Raw genomic sequence first — 17,329 nt, 5'->3', positions numbered from 1 at the left:
ATTTGCTTAACATAACAACCTGCCCCACAGGAGTACTGTATTTAAAGGAGCATCCACTTTCTGTATGACCAAATAAATGTCCTCTCAAATCGACTGTATATATTTTTGTGTTTACATGTGTATGTGGTGATGAATATAAGCGTGTCAATATTCCAATGGATCACTTAAACATTTTGCAGTCTTCGGAACATAATTTAATAGAGCATGTCTTTAAAAATATAAATGTCCTTTGCGTTTGTGGGTTTAATTTGCATGAGAGAAGGCTATCGTGAAGGTCACACTACTTGAATTGCATTCACTAAAATCAAACTTACATTTTTGAAACAGTTAATACAATTCATGCAGCAGGCATACTCCTACCGTTTCAGAGGGTTCACTAATCTGTTCAACACAAGCTTTTCCGTTTTCACATTTCCTTTCTTTACTGCTTTCAAAAGTAGGTCATGAGAATTGTAAGGATTTGATCATGTGATCTCACCTATAACATCATAAGCTGTTGCTGTGCGTGACTACCATCAAAAAACAATTTCAGGTTACATCCTAATGTTAAGGGATGTAATGGGGATGATGAGTAAAGAATATATCTCATGAACTATATCTGACTGCAATGCACCCCCACCCAACATTGATTTTTGATTTGCTGTTGGCCTATTTGACAAACCTTGCGCACTGGGCCGGTTTCCCAAAAGCATATTAAGAATAAATTGATTGTTTGAACTATAGGATCATATGGTTCTAAGGATGAATTTAGCCTTAGAATGCTTTTGGGAAACCAGGCCCAGAGCAGTGTTTATTTTATAATAGACTAAAGCACACAAATAAGGTGAAATATCCAGTAAATTATGTGGAATTATTTCATAACGACATAGGAGACCTAGAAATTAAATCACACTTTCAATTGAATATCACCTGAAAAGTATCAAGGCCTACCTGAAACACATGTAACACAGAGAAAAGTGTGTTAAAAAGCCAGTTGAATTGGTACTGGGTGCATATGCCCCTTTGACCTTAGTGTTAATATTTGAATGTGTAAATCATAGTCCACAGACATACAGTAGCTTCACAGCTCTGCACCATCTGAGGATGCAAATCCCAAACGTGCTCCTCCCCACAAATCCCAACCAACTCGGCTCCAGTATGCATCCTCTATTCATTTGAATGTGTTGACATTTGGAGAAATTGCTTGAGCCTTGCTGAAATATTCAGAAAGTATGAAAGCCAACAGTCCAATATTCTAGAACACTGCTGTGTGTAGGGGTACCCATTTTGGACTATGATAAATACATGGAAAGGGTGCAGTGATCATTTCAGAACCAAGCCTGTATGAAAGTGTTTCCCAAACTCAGTCCTGGGGACCCCAAGGGGTGCACATTTAGTTTTTTTGCCATAAAACTACACAGCTGATTAAAATGATTAAAGCTTGATTATTAGTTGATTATTTGAATCAGCTGTGTAGTGTGCTATGAGGAAAAAACAAAAGGTGCACCCCTTTGGTTATGAGGATGCTGCATGATCTTACAGGAATTCCAAAACTCCAGGCAGCTCTGAGGACACACATGCTTCACTTTATAAATTGATAAATCAAGAGATACAATACAGTATGGATCCATATATAATCGTTTCATTCATATACCAACACAGACACTCAGAAAAGTACTATAGGGAGATGCAAAATGCAAAACGTCAACTCTAAAAAGGAAATTACAAAATGTAAGTTTAAACATTGCACATTTCTTCCACATAAATTTATATTTCATTTTATAATTTTTTATTATTTGCGATAGCATTTTTTATTTTTAAGAAAAACCAACACAGCAAACGTCGGGGGGTCACAGACACTCCAGGTTCGGCTTTTCCCGCGCCGCTCTTACAACAGACGCGATGTTCACCATAATATCTACTAACAGAACGCACTGCCAAAGAAAGCAAGGCTTTACACAGCCACTCACACCTACAGTAAAACGCTGCTCTGCACTGATGCTCCACAGCGGACTGCTTGGAAAACAAAATCCTGAAGAGAAAATATGTATGCATGCAGACTTATATGTATAAATAGACAACTGTGTGTGTGCATGTAGGTACACATGTATACATTTAGGAATGCATGTACTTTCTTAATATACGTGTATACATACACACATTTAGAGCAGGGGTTCTCAATCCTGGTCCTGGTGATCCAAAGGAGTGTACAGTTCTGTTTTTGCCATAACACTGCACACCTGAGTCAAATGACCAACTCATCATCAGGCTTCGATAATTAGAGTCAGGTGTGTAGTTCAAAAAGAAAACATGTGCACCCCTTTGGGTCCCCAGGACCAGGGTTGAGAACCAGTGATTTAGAGAATGTCTGAATGTATGCAACACATGTTTGAATGTAAAAAAATAAATTTAAAAAAGTGCTGTGTATGTGCTGTGTATGTATAAGACTATGCATATGTAGTTAGTGGAATGATTCCTTTGCAACCTGATTATGTTTTTCTATTGTTTTTCTGCTGTCCCAATCTTTTCGTTAAGGCAAACAGCTGAGATCCCTTTCCAGGTGATCAAATTCTGGGGTTCGTGGTTATTGAACACAGGTAAACAACATTTTGGCATTAAAATAGATAAGATGCAGAATATTGAGCCAAAGTTTCCATACACAGTCATAGCAGATCTAGGGCACAGAGAGATAGCGAGGGGAGGGGGGAGGCAGATGGCAGGACAAACTAAAAGTCAAATCTTAAAATGGTGTCCAAGTAGGTTTTTTAGCAATACTGTTGCAGTTTCAAGCTCTATTCGTAAAGTCTAGATTTTTCCAGGAAATTCAAAGAATTCTAGCTCGGTCAACATACACCAAAGCAAGAAAGGATTACTATATATATATACAGAATGTGAGTGATAAATACAGAATTAAAACAGCCCTGTTTTTTCTCCTTTTAGTTTCTTCACTTCAGACATGGCCGCTGCTCGACACAACTCTACATTTCTTTTTCTCTTTTATTTCAAACTTCTGCGTTAACCACACGTTCCCAAAGCTTTCTTTCTCCCACATGAAACCAATTCAAATACTAATTGATGACCAAGCTTGTAGTGTTCTATACAATTCAGCTTTAAGTCAAAACGTCAAAAAGAAAAACATGATCCACAACTGGCTCACAGATGTACAGATAGATGAGTCCCTATCCTAAAGCATCCTGCCTGTTTGATGTACAGATAGATATGAGACCCTTATCCTAAAGTATCCTGCCACAATAGTAATAGTAAACCCTACCATTCTACAACCCAGACAGGCTCCAATGCAGGACAAGCATTTTTGCCCCAGGACCAGGGGTACTTTAACATGTTTTGCTTGGTATATTTTGACTGACAGTCATGGAGTATACAATTAGACTCTCCTGTGGCAAGGCTGTGTAGAGGGAGGGGTTAAGAAAATGTTAGTGAGCCCGACCAGTCCAGAAGAAACGCAAGGGGCAGGATGGGTGGTTGGGGGAGGGGGTATGAGACAGAGGGGCAGGGTGTTCAGCAGCATCCCCCTCCAGCCTGTTGGCCCCCCTGGCTACCGGAGAGTGTGGAGTTGGTGGCAGCGTGCTGGGGCCCAATCTTAATGCCGTTAGCCTGCCGAGACAAAACCAGAACATGCAAACGGTTAGTCAGGAAAATGGAACGTGATGATGTTCAGGTGTGGTTTAACGATTTAGAGTTTGAGTGTTTGTGTTTTCTGGGGTGGAAGAAATGGATATAACAAGAAATATCAATGGTGACAAATTATCTTTGGCTCACAGTCACATGCACACTCTTTTGTAAGCATCTCTCCCACACACACCAGCAAGTGGCACTTTCATCCATTGCCCCACTTTCATCTCTCCAGTCCTTTATTGGCTGAAGAGAACGCAGAGTGGCTAAAAGGCATCACTCCAATGTGAGCCTGTGCTGCTGTGGCTTTAAGCAGTAGTAGCTATTAAGTCAACTCAATCGTTCTAAATCACATTTATAGTGTTCAGGGAAGAGGAGGGTGGAGAAGGGGGGGGGGGGGGGGGGGTACTCACGACGCCTGCCAGCAAGCGACGGGAATTCTGACCAGGGCTTCCCCCCTCGTCAGTCAGCTGATGCGGTTTGGACCGTGTCCCTGGCCTCACTTTCCCCCACCCCCTCTCCCCCTTATTTTACCCTTTACTACCTCTCAAAGAAAGCATACCCAACGGCTGCTCAGGGACTCGCCTCCTTCACGCTGGCTGTAACCTTGTGGGATGTGAGGAATTTATGCGCTGGCCAGCAGCCAGGGCTAGCGGAGAGAGGGAAGGAGAGAGGGAGGGGAGAAGGGAAAAACAGTGGAAGTTTTGCTCGGCTCTGCAGACTGGAACCTGCTCTGCTTCTTCTTGCCTTTCTTTAGAGGAGAGAGATGGGGTGTGGGCCGCTACAAATAAGCTGATGTGGAGGGGCTGCCTCGAAAATATGAATATGGGTGCAGTGTCTCCTAGGAGCATGTGACTTCGTAACAGAGTAAGCTAACACAATGACTTTCTGGCCTTCAAATGGGCCTTTTTTCCCCCAATAGGATTTATCCAACGTCTGCTCTGTCAAGGTTTTATCCTCGTCACTCTGTTTCTGACGTGGGCTTAGGGCACTACAAAGGGAGCAAGGGCATTTGACCACTTGGCCATATCTCAGTTGATGACTTAAATCTAAGAAGTCAAGCCATGTCAAGAAGATGGTCTTTGTCAAAGCTGCGGTGTACAAAATGGACACCAAATGTGTCTCTCCCATGTCAAATGACCTCATTGTTGATGTCGAAGACACCCTCCTGGATCTTCTCGTAGATCTCCTTCGCTGTGTTGATGAATGCCTGAAAAGAGAGAGTGCCTAGTCAGTATAGGATCAGAGCTGAAATCCACATCTAGATGTGACCGTTGTAATAACTGATAAACTCCCCTGAAAGATATCAAGCCTTGGACCAGTCAAACCATACACGTGGTTCTCGTTAACTGAATAAGTTCTAAAAGAGTGTGATTTACAGGAGTTTAGCCTCTGGCTTGTTGCCACAGATAACACCACATCTACGTCACTCCGCTGTACAAACAACGCAAGCAGACGTATAAAGAGAGCCTTAGTTTTAGCCTGAATGTACAGCATGGTAGGCCTTATATAATCATTAAGTACACCTCAAAAGCGAGACTAGTCCAGGGTGCCCATCTATAGTAAATACTGCCTGTAATTCAGCTTTTTACCACAGAGGGAGGCCTACTTTAGAATCTGAAAGTAAATGTGCACCTCAGTTTAGCTCAGGAGGCTCTGGCCTGATCTGGTCCCCTCTAACCTCCCTGCCTCTTCACACATGAAATTGTTTAACAGCAACAGATGGGTTTCCCTCAGCCTGAGGCAGAGCTCCCCCACCTGACCATGGAGGCCCAGGGCATAACCCAGGGACCCAGCATTATCCTCAACACATTACTCTCCATATAGTGCATACGGTAGTAGCATGGGAGCCTGATTGGCATTCGGCTGTCACTTAGGACAGGAGAGCAGAGGGGAGGCTATGAATGTAGGCGATGTACACGTCACTGAGGGAGAGGAGAGGTATCGGAAGGATTCAGGAGACACTAATGAGACAAATGAATCATATCAGGGGTTTCTGCTGGGGGGAGGGGTTATATAAACCAGCCCTTGCCTTAAATCCTCAGAGAGCCTGGCTACCCAGCACACTGAAGAACAGATGTGTATGTGTGCGTTGGAGTGTTTGAGAGGTGGGTATATTAATAGGCAAACGTGTCAGTTCAAACAAACAAATGCACACACAATTTAGTGTGAGCAGGAGGTACCTCTTCTACATTGGATGCGGTCTTGGCGGAGGTCTCCATGAAGATAAGGCCGTGCTCTCTGGCGAAGGCCTCTCCCTCCTCCTTCTTCACCTCTCTCCTGGACTCCAGGTCACTTTGAGGAAAACGCCACACACATTTAGTATTTCACACACATTACCATAGACCTGTTATGCTAGCATGGTCTTGTGTCTCTCTGTTTTATTGCAAATGTTAATTCATTCTGTTACGTTTTCCAGTTAGGAGATATGTCATTAACTAGAGGAGACACGAGCACACAGGGAGCAGGGCTGTGAACTGTGTGGGCGTATCTCAATTGTCAAAAATGGCTTCCTCACACTTTTTCCTTTCCTTCATTTGAAAGCAAAGAACACAAAGCATCCACCATTTAGACTTGACATAACCCATGCTTTAAGATAAGACAAAATGAAGAAAGGTTGGCATTTCAGACCTTCGAGGCATAGCCTGTTTAGTAGCCATGACAACCATGACTAGGTTGTTTGGTAACCATGAGTGACAGGGAGATGAATCTGACCTCTTGTTCCCAATGAGCATGATGACCATGTTGGAGTTGGAATGTTGGCGAGCGTCCTCTAACCAGGTTGTCAAGTGGTTGAAGGTGTCCCTTCTAAAACAAAAACAGTTGAGCAACACTTAACATAAGAATAATAAATGTTCCTTTCCTAGTAAACTAATGCATAAACATGTCCTTCATTAGGTGAATGTAGGTCCCTTTTGTAACAACAGTTGACCCACAGGAGCAAAATAAGGGCATTGGGGCGGGAGATTAAATTACATCCAAAATGTATTATACAAACAAATCTCAGTGGCTCCAACTATTGTTAAACTGAATGAACTTGATAAGAAAACATTTCCTTTCCTCTTAAACAAACTAATATATATATATATATATATATATATTTTTTTTTTTTTTTTTTTTTTTTTTTTTACATTTCTCAAGAGCAATAGTCATGTCCTAAATCCTAGGGTAGACTTAGTGACCAGTGTTTACATAGATAAGACCTGGGGAGAAAATGGCCACCAGACTGACCTTGTGATGTCATACACGAGCAGGGCGCCAGCTGCCCCTCTGTAGTAAGACCGGGTGATGGAGCGGAAGGACTCTTGGCCGGCCTGACACACACACACACAATTCGTGCCAAAGACAAACAGACATAGTACACACACACACACACACAGACGCTCTGTTAAAGCAAAGACAAAGTTCAGCACAGAAGCATAGTAACCCATAGAAAGGGTACAAACAAGAGCCAGCAGTACTTCAAAGTAGTAGTAGTAAGCTGAACAAAGCAACTACTCTTAAAGGAGTCTTACTTCAAGTGCTCAAGGGTGTGTTGGACAAAATACCAACACAGATGTACTGTGTTACTAGGGTCAGGGGTTCTTCTGAGCCCATGTCCTGAAAAACTCCTGGCCCGAGCCATGTTTTACTCATGCGTGTCCTGCCTAGTGCCTACTACACTCCTCCAGTCCAGGCTTTCCAGCAGCTTTCTCCTAATCCATATACATTCCCAACACCATAGATATTCCCAACCAGAGAGCCAAGCCTCCTGATTTTCCCTGTGCAGAGGCAGAGCACAGGCAAACCCCTGTCACTGTGTACAAAAGGCTCCTCTCTTTCTCTGCATCCCATACCTGACTGACTGAGTTCTCATAAACAAGGGGCTCATTGTGTTCCACTATAGCCCACAATACCACATTCTACCTCTCTCCCCAAACTCAGTGTTGGGTTAAAACAGCAGGCAGGCAAATAAGACCTGTCGATAGATGCCATTGTCACTGTTCCCTGGCTAGCAGCCGTTGTACCTTGGCCTACTCTATGCCGTTCTACATCAATTCCAGCCTGGCAGCAGGTGAGTGAGAACCAGGCAGCCCAGCACTGCAGCACATTTGAATTCAATAAGGCCCAGTCAGTGAGTCAGTGGCAACAGTCCCCCTGAGGCAGCTGCTAACGTTGGAGCTAATGGAGGCCATTGTGAATAAATGATGAATGACACCTTTATGCCTGCCATCTGCCGGATCTCAAAGGTTACAGGAAGACCAGAAATGCAGATTTTGGCTATTACATCACTCCCAGGCCAGGCAGTACCTCCCTACTCCTCCTCCTGTGCTCACACACACACGCCGGAACACACACTGATACAGCTACACAGCCATACCCACGCCCTGTGTTTGATTTGAACTCTGTCTTGACAGGGTGAACATGTAGTGGTCTGGGGATGTAAGCTAAGCCACAGACCATTCTAAGAGGGTATATTCATAGTGGTGTTTCGAAAATATAAAAGTGAAATTGTCATTTCTCAAAATGGAAGCTAGATTACCAAAGTGCCCAATCAAAGGTTGCCATTCTTATCCCCCTTGGCATCTATTTCTGCTGAATTCCAGCCTTACCTTTTCATCAACCAAAATGCACCGGTGTTGCCATGTGGCCTAGTAAGCACACAGCAGCTGGCTTGGTCTGAAGGCCAAAAGGCCTATAGGGCCTCGACTTGCACCATCCATCAGAATTACTGCTGAGAGATTCAATTCTTATTTATAGAACTGTGTCTCCCCCTACAGGCCAATAGAAATACTACACTAACACCAAGATCACCATATCCTGTAGTGTTCATATTTCCTCAGCACAGTCAGTAGGGCACTATAAAATCCAGGTTAAGTAGAAAATGGACGAAATCATGGAATCCAAACTTTTAAATGGAATTCAACAATATATTCAACTTGAAATTAATACATTTGCCCAAGTTAATCATATGACATGAACAAACGGCATCAGCGTATTTTCCTGCAACGGCCTCTGTGTGTGTGTGTGGTGTGCGTGTATGCCTACACTTTATGTAACCGTCAGTGATGATGGTAATGATTAGCTTCTTCTGGTAGATATGGAAAAATCCCCAAAAATATCCTCAATTTAACAACAACAAAAATATACTACAAAAGTAGCCTATGGCAGATCGATATGATGATTGTTTATCAATCCAGTGCCAATTTGTTTTGCACACCCCCAAAAATAAAAACATTTTTCCTAAACCTCAAAAGTCTCATGTGGTTTAAGCAGTGTTGTGTACTTAAAGAACTACAAATTGGATGTTCTATATATTTTAAGTATGATTTAGAGAGCAAAATAGATAAATGAAAAGAAACCTAGAAAAACAAAAATGGGGGAAAAATATGGAATTTGGGTCAATTCTAGAAGAAAAAAATAAATAAAATCAGGCCAAAAAATGTAAACATATTTTAATGGGCCCTAGCAAAGCACAGGGAATCCCACATAATTAAACAGTAGGGCACACTGAGAAACCCTAATTAACACTTCAATCTTTACTCCTAATTAGGGATGTTAAATGGTTAACGGCTAATTGGTTAGGCACTGAAAACACATTTGACTGGTCATGCTTATCAGTCTATAGGTTAATTTGTATAATTTAGTGTAATTAAAAATTCCGGTGTGTGTTAGTCGTCATGCACCTTATTTATCACATGCGCACAGCATACAGAGCCTAGTTTGAGGAGCGGAATAGCCTATCAAATCAAACTCCAATTTATTTGTCACATATTTCATAAACAAGAGGTGCAGACTAGCAGTGAAATTTTTACATATGGAGCCTTCTCAACAACGCAGAGAGAAAAGACAATAGAAAAGTAACACGTAATAATAAAAGTAAACAATAAGTAACGATAACATGTCTTTATACACGGGGTACCATTCCTGAGTTGATGTGCAGAGGTACGAGATAATTGAGGTAGGTATGTACATATAGCTAGGAATAAAGTGACTAGGCAACAGGACAGAAACAGTAGCGTGTGATGAGTCCAAAAGAAGTTAGTACAAAAAGGGTCAATGCAGATAGTTAAATAGTTAACCAATAGCCACCCGGACTAACTATTTAACAGCCTTATGACTTGGGGGTAGAAGCTGTTCAGGGCCCTGATGGTTCTAGACTTGGTGTATTGGTACCGCTTGCCGTGCGGTAGCAGAGAGAATAATCTATGACTTGGGTGGCTGGAGTCAGAGGTCCTGGAAGGAAGGGAGCTCGGCCCCAATGGGCCGTACTCACTAACCTCTGCAGCGCCTTACGGTCAGATGGCAGTAATTGTCATACCAAGCAGTCATGGAGCCAGTCAAGATACTCTCAAATGGTGCAGCTGTAGAACTGAGTATCTGAGGGTCCATACCAAATCATTTCAGCTCCTGAGGGGGAAGAGAAATTATTCTACCCTTTTCATGACTGTGTTGATGTGTGTGGACCATGATAGATACTAAGTGATGTGGACACAGAGGAACTTGAAGATCTCGACCAGCTCCACTACAGCCCTGTCAATGTGAATGGGGGTGTGCTCGGCCCTCCTTTTTCTGTAGTCCACAATCAGCTCCTTGCTGACATTGAGGGAGAGGCTGTTGTCTCATCGTCGTCGGTGATCAGGCCTACCACCGATGTCATCAGCAAACTTAACGGTGTTGGAGTCGTGCTTGGCAACGCAGTTGTGGTTGAACAGGGAATACAGGAGGGTACTAAGCACGCACCCCCAAGGGGCCCATGTTGAGGGCCAGCGTGGCGGCTGTGTTGTTGCCTACCCACACCACCCGGGGACGGTCTGTCAGGAAGCCCAGGATCCAGTTGCAGAGGGAGGTTTTCAGACCCAGGGTCCTTAGCTTAGTGATGAGCTTGGAGGACACTATGGTGTTGAACACTGCGCTGTATCACCCATCAGACAGCCCTAGAGCAGCTGCTCAAAGAGCGGGTACTGGACTGAAATGTGCTTTTGTAAGCCCAGGCATTAAGCAACATAACATTTCTAAAATGCAATCGCATGTTAAACTGTTTTGACAGTAGCTATTTTTAATCATGGCCATCTCAATCTAAACTGGTAATTAAAGCATGCCTCCCATTTGTTATTCGAGTGCCTAGGCTATAGTCAACAGTATGCAGGCTATCAGCGCGTCACCACCACTTTGCAACGTGAGCTTGAGGCAGTGATTGTTTGAAACCTGAACGTTTTACTTTACTTCATATTATGAGTCATGTCTTACCTTGCTTCAAAGTAGCCTAGCTGAAATCCAGCCATAGAAAAGTGGAGGCAGGTATTTTAGAAAAAAAGACTTCATGCCATCAAATCAGCATTTCTCTGTGGTTCTATTGGTCAACTTTTGTTGTCCAGAAACCAAAGTCACAATCCTAGTCATATTAGCAACCCATCCTAGTCATATTAGCAACCCATCCTAGTCATATTAGCAACCCATCCTAGTCATATTAGACTCCCCCTCGTTCTAACAGATATTTTCATTATGGAACCGCTCTCATTATGCGTACTGTTTAAAACAGTGTTTTCCTGTAAAATGCATTTTGGTAAATGTTTGAAAAATACATTTTTTTTGCTGCTTCATTACAAGAGTTGAATGTTCAATAATAGACTATAGCCTTTTGACTCCAAGATTTAAAAATCTCCTTATCACCGATAAGTTACCGATGTACCGAAGAGTATTTCCCGAGAATATCATGATTACAGTCGACCCCTGATAAGTGCACTTGAGATAAGCCAAGTATAAACTGTTTAATTGGCAGAATGAACCTGTATCACTTCAACAGTACATTGACTACATTCTTTATGATTGAACTGCATGCAGTAGTTGACAACTGATATGAGAACTGTCCCACACTGCTGCATGGATCAGGAGTCGACTGTATCGTGTGTTCAGGTAAAGAATCATATCTGTTCAATGTGAAACAGGGCAGGTATCTTACCGTGTCCCAGATCTGCAGCTTGATCTGTTTACCATCTATGGTGATCATCCGCGCCCCAAACTCCACACCTGGGAAAGACACACCCACCACAAGGACACAGTCAGTCTACAACTCATTTGCATGAAAACACTAATACCAAGATTCAATGGAAATCATGAATGGTTAGTACTATAAGGGATCCTTGGGATGTCCCTACCCTAAATTTAGCCTAAACATTTTTTAAATGTCAACTTCATTGACTCTGGGGGGGGGGGGGGTGCAGGTCTGGGTTTGGGAAACACTGTTCTAGAACCCCTCCCCTGCCTCCACCACAGAAACACCCTAAAAGCCTATGGTGACTAATGGTTAGAGTTGACACAGTGTAGTAGAGGAGGCAGTCAGGCACTGGCCAAACATTAAATGATTTATAAAATAGTCAAAAAAACTGAATTCAATTGTTGCCAGTAACACAGTGCAGTCACTAACTTTCTTGATAACATTTTACTCGCCCTAGCAGAGCTGATTTGTGTTAAGAGTGAGGTGTTCTGTTATTTGTGTCTGGAAGTAGCTAGCAAGCTAAAATAAAATCCATCTCCCTCATCGTCAGAGGTTAGACCAGAGGAGTGATGAAAATCCTTAAGAAATTAATTAAGACCAGGGCAGGGCGTGACATTAACACTTGTCCGCTTGCCCGGGGCAACTAAAGAAAAGTTGTCCGATATGGAGATCACAACATGGAAACAATTAGGCTGCGCCAATCAGAATTGGAACAAAGCCTTTACACCCAGCAGCTCTCCAAATGGAGGGTTGACGGATCACGTGTTTTATACAGTAGCATATCAGTGCAGTATTTCACTTTGTGGGGGGGTAAGAGCCTTGCTCAAGGCCACAACGGCAGGAGATATAATGCATGGGATCAGAGACCAGCAGCCTTATATTGTCAATACCAGTGAAAATAATGAATGTTATTTTGTGAAGTGGGTCCTTGCGTCACCCCATTATTTTTATTTATACTTTGCACATTCTTCCACTGCAAATCTACCATTCCAGTGTTTTACTTGCTATATTGTATTTACTTTGCCACCATGGCCTTTTTTGCCTTTACCTCCCTTATCTCATCTCATTTGCTCACATCGTATATAGACTTGTTTCTACTGTATTATTGACTGTATGTTTGTTTATTCCATGTGTAACTGTGTCGTATGTGTCGAACTGCTTCGCTTTATCTTGGCCAGGTCGCAATTGTAAATGAGAACTTGTTCTCAACTTGCCTACCTGGTTAAATAAAGGTGAAATAAAATAAAAATAAATCATACAACTCAATTTGTCACCTTTTTTGGCCCATGGTGTTATACCTTTTTGGGGGGAGGAGGGGCAAGTGACCTGAGCTCTCAGACAAATGTCTAAAAAGGTTCATGCCAAGAACCTGGACGTGGAGATCTGAGCTGAGCATAGATAATTTAATTGAGGACCCTCCAGTGCAGCTAGGCAGTGCAGAGGCAGGATACATTTCAATCACAGTCGTTGTTAAACGTTCTAATGAATATAGAGGAGCCTTACCGATAGTGAGGTCGTGCACCGGCTGAAACCGCTTGTCTGTGAACTGTAATAATAGGCATGATTTCCCCACACCTGTAAAACAAACATGCACAGTTAAACAGAGGCACACACAGGAACAAATAGGCACTCTGTCTGCATAACTAACATCATTTAGCCAGTCACACACACACACGTTGGAAAACCAACAACACATCTGGTCGCACACACACATTAAAGAAGTTGAATCCCAGTCTTTGATATGATGTGTCAGAGAACAAAAAATTACATAAGGAGGGTAATTTAATGAGATAAAAATGTCAGACTGTATCAGGCCCTACAGCCCTCTGACTACACCCACACACACACAATGGTAAAGAAGCTCATAGTCAGTCTTGCTGAAGCCAAGAGGCTTGTCAAACAAGTAGAATTCTGGTTGTCATATTTTTCTGGGGTAGGTAGAGGATGCATTAAAACACATTCAGGGTGAGATATCGTTTTATTCCCTCAATGGTCCAGGGTGAGATAGTGTTATCCGATCCTGGATCAGTGGTTAAGATGAGCCATTTCCTCCTCAAGCTTGTTTCTTTAGGAGGACCTGTGTTCGAGGCACTGTCAACATGATGATGAAGCTCCTGATAGGGATGGACATTTTATCAAAAATGTCAACACACAAATGTCATGACTCATGAGGTTGTTTGGTGTGATGAAACAAAGATATTCCCAGGTAGCACTGACCATAATGAATGCAATAATTAGCCTAATGATGGGCGGCTAACTCCATTTATTACAAATTACACCTAAATATAATGTGTGGCGTGCGCCTGTGTGAAAAAAAAAAAAGTAAACCGTGACAGTGAAACACACTGTCATATCGTGGAGGAGGGACCTGTGAAAACATGTGTCCTGCACTGTATGGTTATAATGCAAACAGGTGAAACCTTTAGGACACCAGAGAAGGCTATCATTAGTGTTTCTATGGGTTACCACCACCGTTGCTAGGCAGGGGAGTCAGGGTGATAGAAGACATCATGAGAAGGATGTAACAAAACAAAGCTGTCACCCTTTTAACTGTGTACCTGCTAGACAATCAGCCTCTAGCACTGAATAGATAGTCCATCTGGTTCTTTAGTGGTCAGGTCATTATCTTAAAGCAACAGCAATTAGACAGGGGTGCCACATCAAAGACTAGCCTAATTACACCCCCCCCCCCCCCCCCCCATCACTAATTGAAATACTGCATTTGATTGGGCAGGAAGAGGTGTACAACTGGATTTTGATTCAGGTGAAAACTACGGTTTATGGTATGGAGGCTGAGAAATAATGCATCCTTTTGGATAGGGGTTTCTCAACTATCACCTCATCTAGCCAAGTTACCAACCACATAGCGTAGACTATATCTAACTGCTTGAACAGCTGGGATAGCCATAACTAAACAGCAAAGTCATGTAGAATGTGAGTGGGTAATGTGAAAACACTGAATGATCAACAGCTTGGGTTGCAGGGGGTCACATGATGGCCCCCAGTGAAGCCAGGGCGATGACAGGTCTGCAGTGTTGCAACTAGAGCTGTGACGATACCAGTATGGCAAAAAAATTCCATGGCAGAAATGAAAACAAAGCAGACCAAACTCTTTGGTCCTTTAAAAACCTACTGTATGTAAAATATTGTGTGCTATTGTTTAGAAAATAAATGTGACTCGATGACAACATGATGTTTGTTTCCACATTAGGGCTGTTTTTCTTGATGTGTAATCCCTTCGTGTTTTCTTTCCTAACCACAATACTGACGAGTATCGCGATACTGGTATCGTCCTGACCCTATTAATTATACAAATAAAACAAGGGGGAAAACTCTGCTGGATGTAGCCTGGGAAAAATGCACTGACAGATTTGTACTCCCAAATGCTGACCACTGTTTTGGGTTGGAAATGATGTCTCCAGTTTGAAACAAGCTAAATATGATATGTGGTCCTGTAAGCAAATAGTCTGGTTCAAGTAAAATTCTGCCCTTTCATCTCAGAGAAATGCAGGGGAGCATGCTGCTTAATCTGTTATTGGCCTTCCTGCAAACAGGGTACACTTCCCTTCACTGATACTTTCAAACAGAATAAACCACAGTAAATTGGTACTTTTAAAAAGGCAGCATGTACCCTTTGAATGTACAAGACTTATTGATCAATTAATAAACTGAAGTGATGGAAGTCTTAGCGTCACAACATTCCCCCTGTGGTCTTGAGATGCCAACCAGGTACATGTTTTTATTTCTCAGAATCAAACACTGTCAATCTGTAGTCAGAGAGATAGGTAATCTCAGTATCCCTCGTTTTCCCTGGGTAATATGCATAGCAAGCGGTGCTGCTATTAGGCTATTTCAAGTCTATATATTTCAAGGATCCGGGTTGACCAATAGATGTATAACAGATCTAATCAAATAAGATGCACATAGTTGTACTGTTTTTGATAAACAAGTACCTACGTCGCCTGCTTCTAATGCAACCTGCAATAAATTATCTGGACAAAAATGTAGGTTGGCTTTGGCAGCATCCACAATATTTGGGAAACCTACTCAGTCCGCCTCGTCTAGGTAAACAAACGACAGTGAACTGCTTAACCTCATTAACATAACACCCGTGTAAAAGTACATTTTAACAACACGAGCATAAACAGCTAAACTAGAATACTGCCGTAGTAGGCAACCGTACAAAAAAGTAGGTAAAACGCCATTTCGAGGGAGGGCGCTTGGTGCTTGTGGCCTAGCAATACAACAACGCAACAACAAAAAACAGACAGCCCAAAACCTTGGCTTGACTCTGTCCAAGTGACTGACATAGCCAGTGCTGACGCCCATGTTGTAGAGAAGCTGTCAAAGTAGCTGTTTTTTTATGTCGCTGTAAACAGCTACTTTGCCAACGTTAACGTTACCTTGCTAGCTAATAGGCTAAGTAGCAAAACTAGCTTAGCACCCCCACCCTCAGTGCACAACCGAAGGACAATAGGCAGTCGGCTTGTTGGATATGTTGCTAAATTAACACGCTACTAGTTGACCACAACATTATGCGATGTAAAGTGGGATTTTTTTGGGAGGATTATTTCACGTTAATGACAAGCTATTAACGACGTTTGCAAGCGAGAAATCTGTCAGTCATCCCACCTCCCGCGTCCCCGCTTTTACCACGTCACATTGGACTCTCCAACACTGCGGAAATAAAATATATCTGCTTGCTAACTACCGTTAGCAATATTTGCTGCTATTGACTAGTGCTTACCTGTGTCTCCGATAATGATGTATTTGAAAAGGTATGCATATGCCATGGCCACTGGGTCCTGTGTCAACCTTCCTCTGCCGTTGTTTTGTATAATTGAAACCGTATGAAAATGGTCTATGTAATCGTTAAATCTTCCCCTTTCTAGCCTCCTTTCGCTCTTCGACGGGAAGGAACAAATAACACCTCCAAGCTTCAGCTGACAACGTCATACGTTCCGCCCTCGCCACGCAAACTAAAAGCAATTATTCACCCCAGTTGCCACTGGTAGTAGGCTATTAATTTATATTGTGTCACTTAGACTCTTTAAAACAAATCTAAACCTGATTAACTAAACAATTTGCAAGACATGTAATTAATGTGCAGATGATATAGCATCGCTGTTTAGACCTGCACAATCTGATGTTGTCCTTGTTAAAAAAAAGGGTACCCCTTAACGCATTCCAAGGAGCACCTGTAAATCCATTTGTTTTCATTCTTTGATAGTTGCTTGCAGATTATTTAACCCCTTATGACATGTCAATATTCATTTTATTGGGAGCAGAGACAGGTCAGTGAAAGACACTCAAAAGGGGTGCATGACATGTCCACCAGAACTGTTGGAGAGCAGAATGACAACGAGGTAAGTATTTTCTCTTTAACAGGAAATAGTTGATTACCAAAGCAATGCATATTCTGCTGTGGTGTACATGACCATGAAGATACACAAATCAGGCTACTATTCTGGAACCCACTCAGACCTGTGATACCAGAAGTGCCCCATTACTTCAATATTTTTTCTTAATTGATTTGCCATTTCTTTTAAAATGCTGAAAACTCCACTTATGTATATGGGAAAACCCATTCTGGGCAAATCTCCTGTGGAACAAGAATAACAATTATTTACATCACAGCTACTTCAGCCATATGTTATATTACTGCAAAATAAAAGCTCTGTTATTGAAATGTATTCATTTAGGAAGGACTGTCCAGAGTTATACCTCAATAGGGTAGAG

General features: G+C 42.3%; 1 protein-coding gene across 1 annotated transcript; it reads right to left on the bottom strand.

Annotated features, from left to right (window-relative positions):
• Positions 1-1,545: 1,545 nt before the first annotated feature.
• Positions 1,546-16,741, bottom strand: LOC110508820 (ras-related protein Rab-2A). The gene is made up of 8 exons (XM_021589655.3): positions 16,338-16,741; positions 13,094-13,165; positions 11,555-11,622; positions 6,844-6,926; positions 6,328-6,420; positions 5,796-5,907; positions 4,754-4,822; positions 1,546-3,594 (listed from the first exon to the last, which is right to left on the bottom strand). Exons 1-8 carry the CDS (start codon positions 16,381-16,383, stop codon positions 3,499-3,501), a joined length of 639 nt encoding a protein of 212 aa, XP_021445330.3. The 5' UTR covers positions 16,384-16,741; the 3' UTR covers positions 1,546-3,498.
• Between the last annotated feature and the right edge of the window lie 588 nt (positions 16,742-17,329).

This window comes from Oncorhynchus mykiss, chromosome 28, assembly GCF_057628025.1.
Source record: "Oncorhynchus mykiss isolate SJ-2025 chromosome 28, ASM5762802v1, whole genome shotgun sequence".
Classification (NCBI taxonomy): domain Eukaryota; kingdom Metazoa; phylum Chordata; class Actinopteri; order Salmoniformes; family Salmonidae; genus Oncorhynchus; species Oncorhynchus mykiss.
The sequence above is the reverse complement of the archived record's forward strand: the minus strand, read 5'-3'. Positions and strand labels throughout refer to the sequence as shown.

Bases quoted from the DNA above. Each gene is read 5' to 3' on its own strand.
- LOC110508820 (XM_021589655.3), bottom strand. From the start codon at position 16,383: ATGGCATATGCATACCTTTTCAAATACATCATTATCGGAGACACAG. The intron at 13,166-16,337 runs GTAAGCACTAGT...TTTGTTTTACAG, and splicing joins CATCATTATCGGAGACACAG to GTGTGGGGAAATCATGCCTA. The intron at 3,595-4,753 runs GTCATTTGACAT...TTGTCTCGGCAG, and splicing joins TCTTCGACATCAACAATGAG to GCTAACGGCATTAAGATTGG.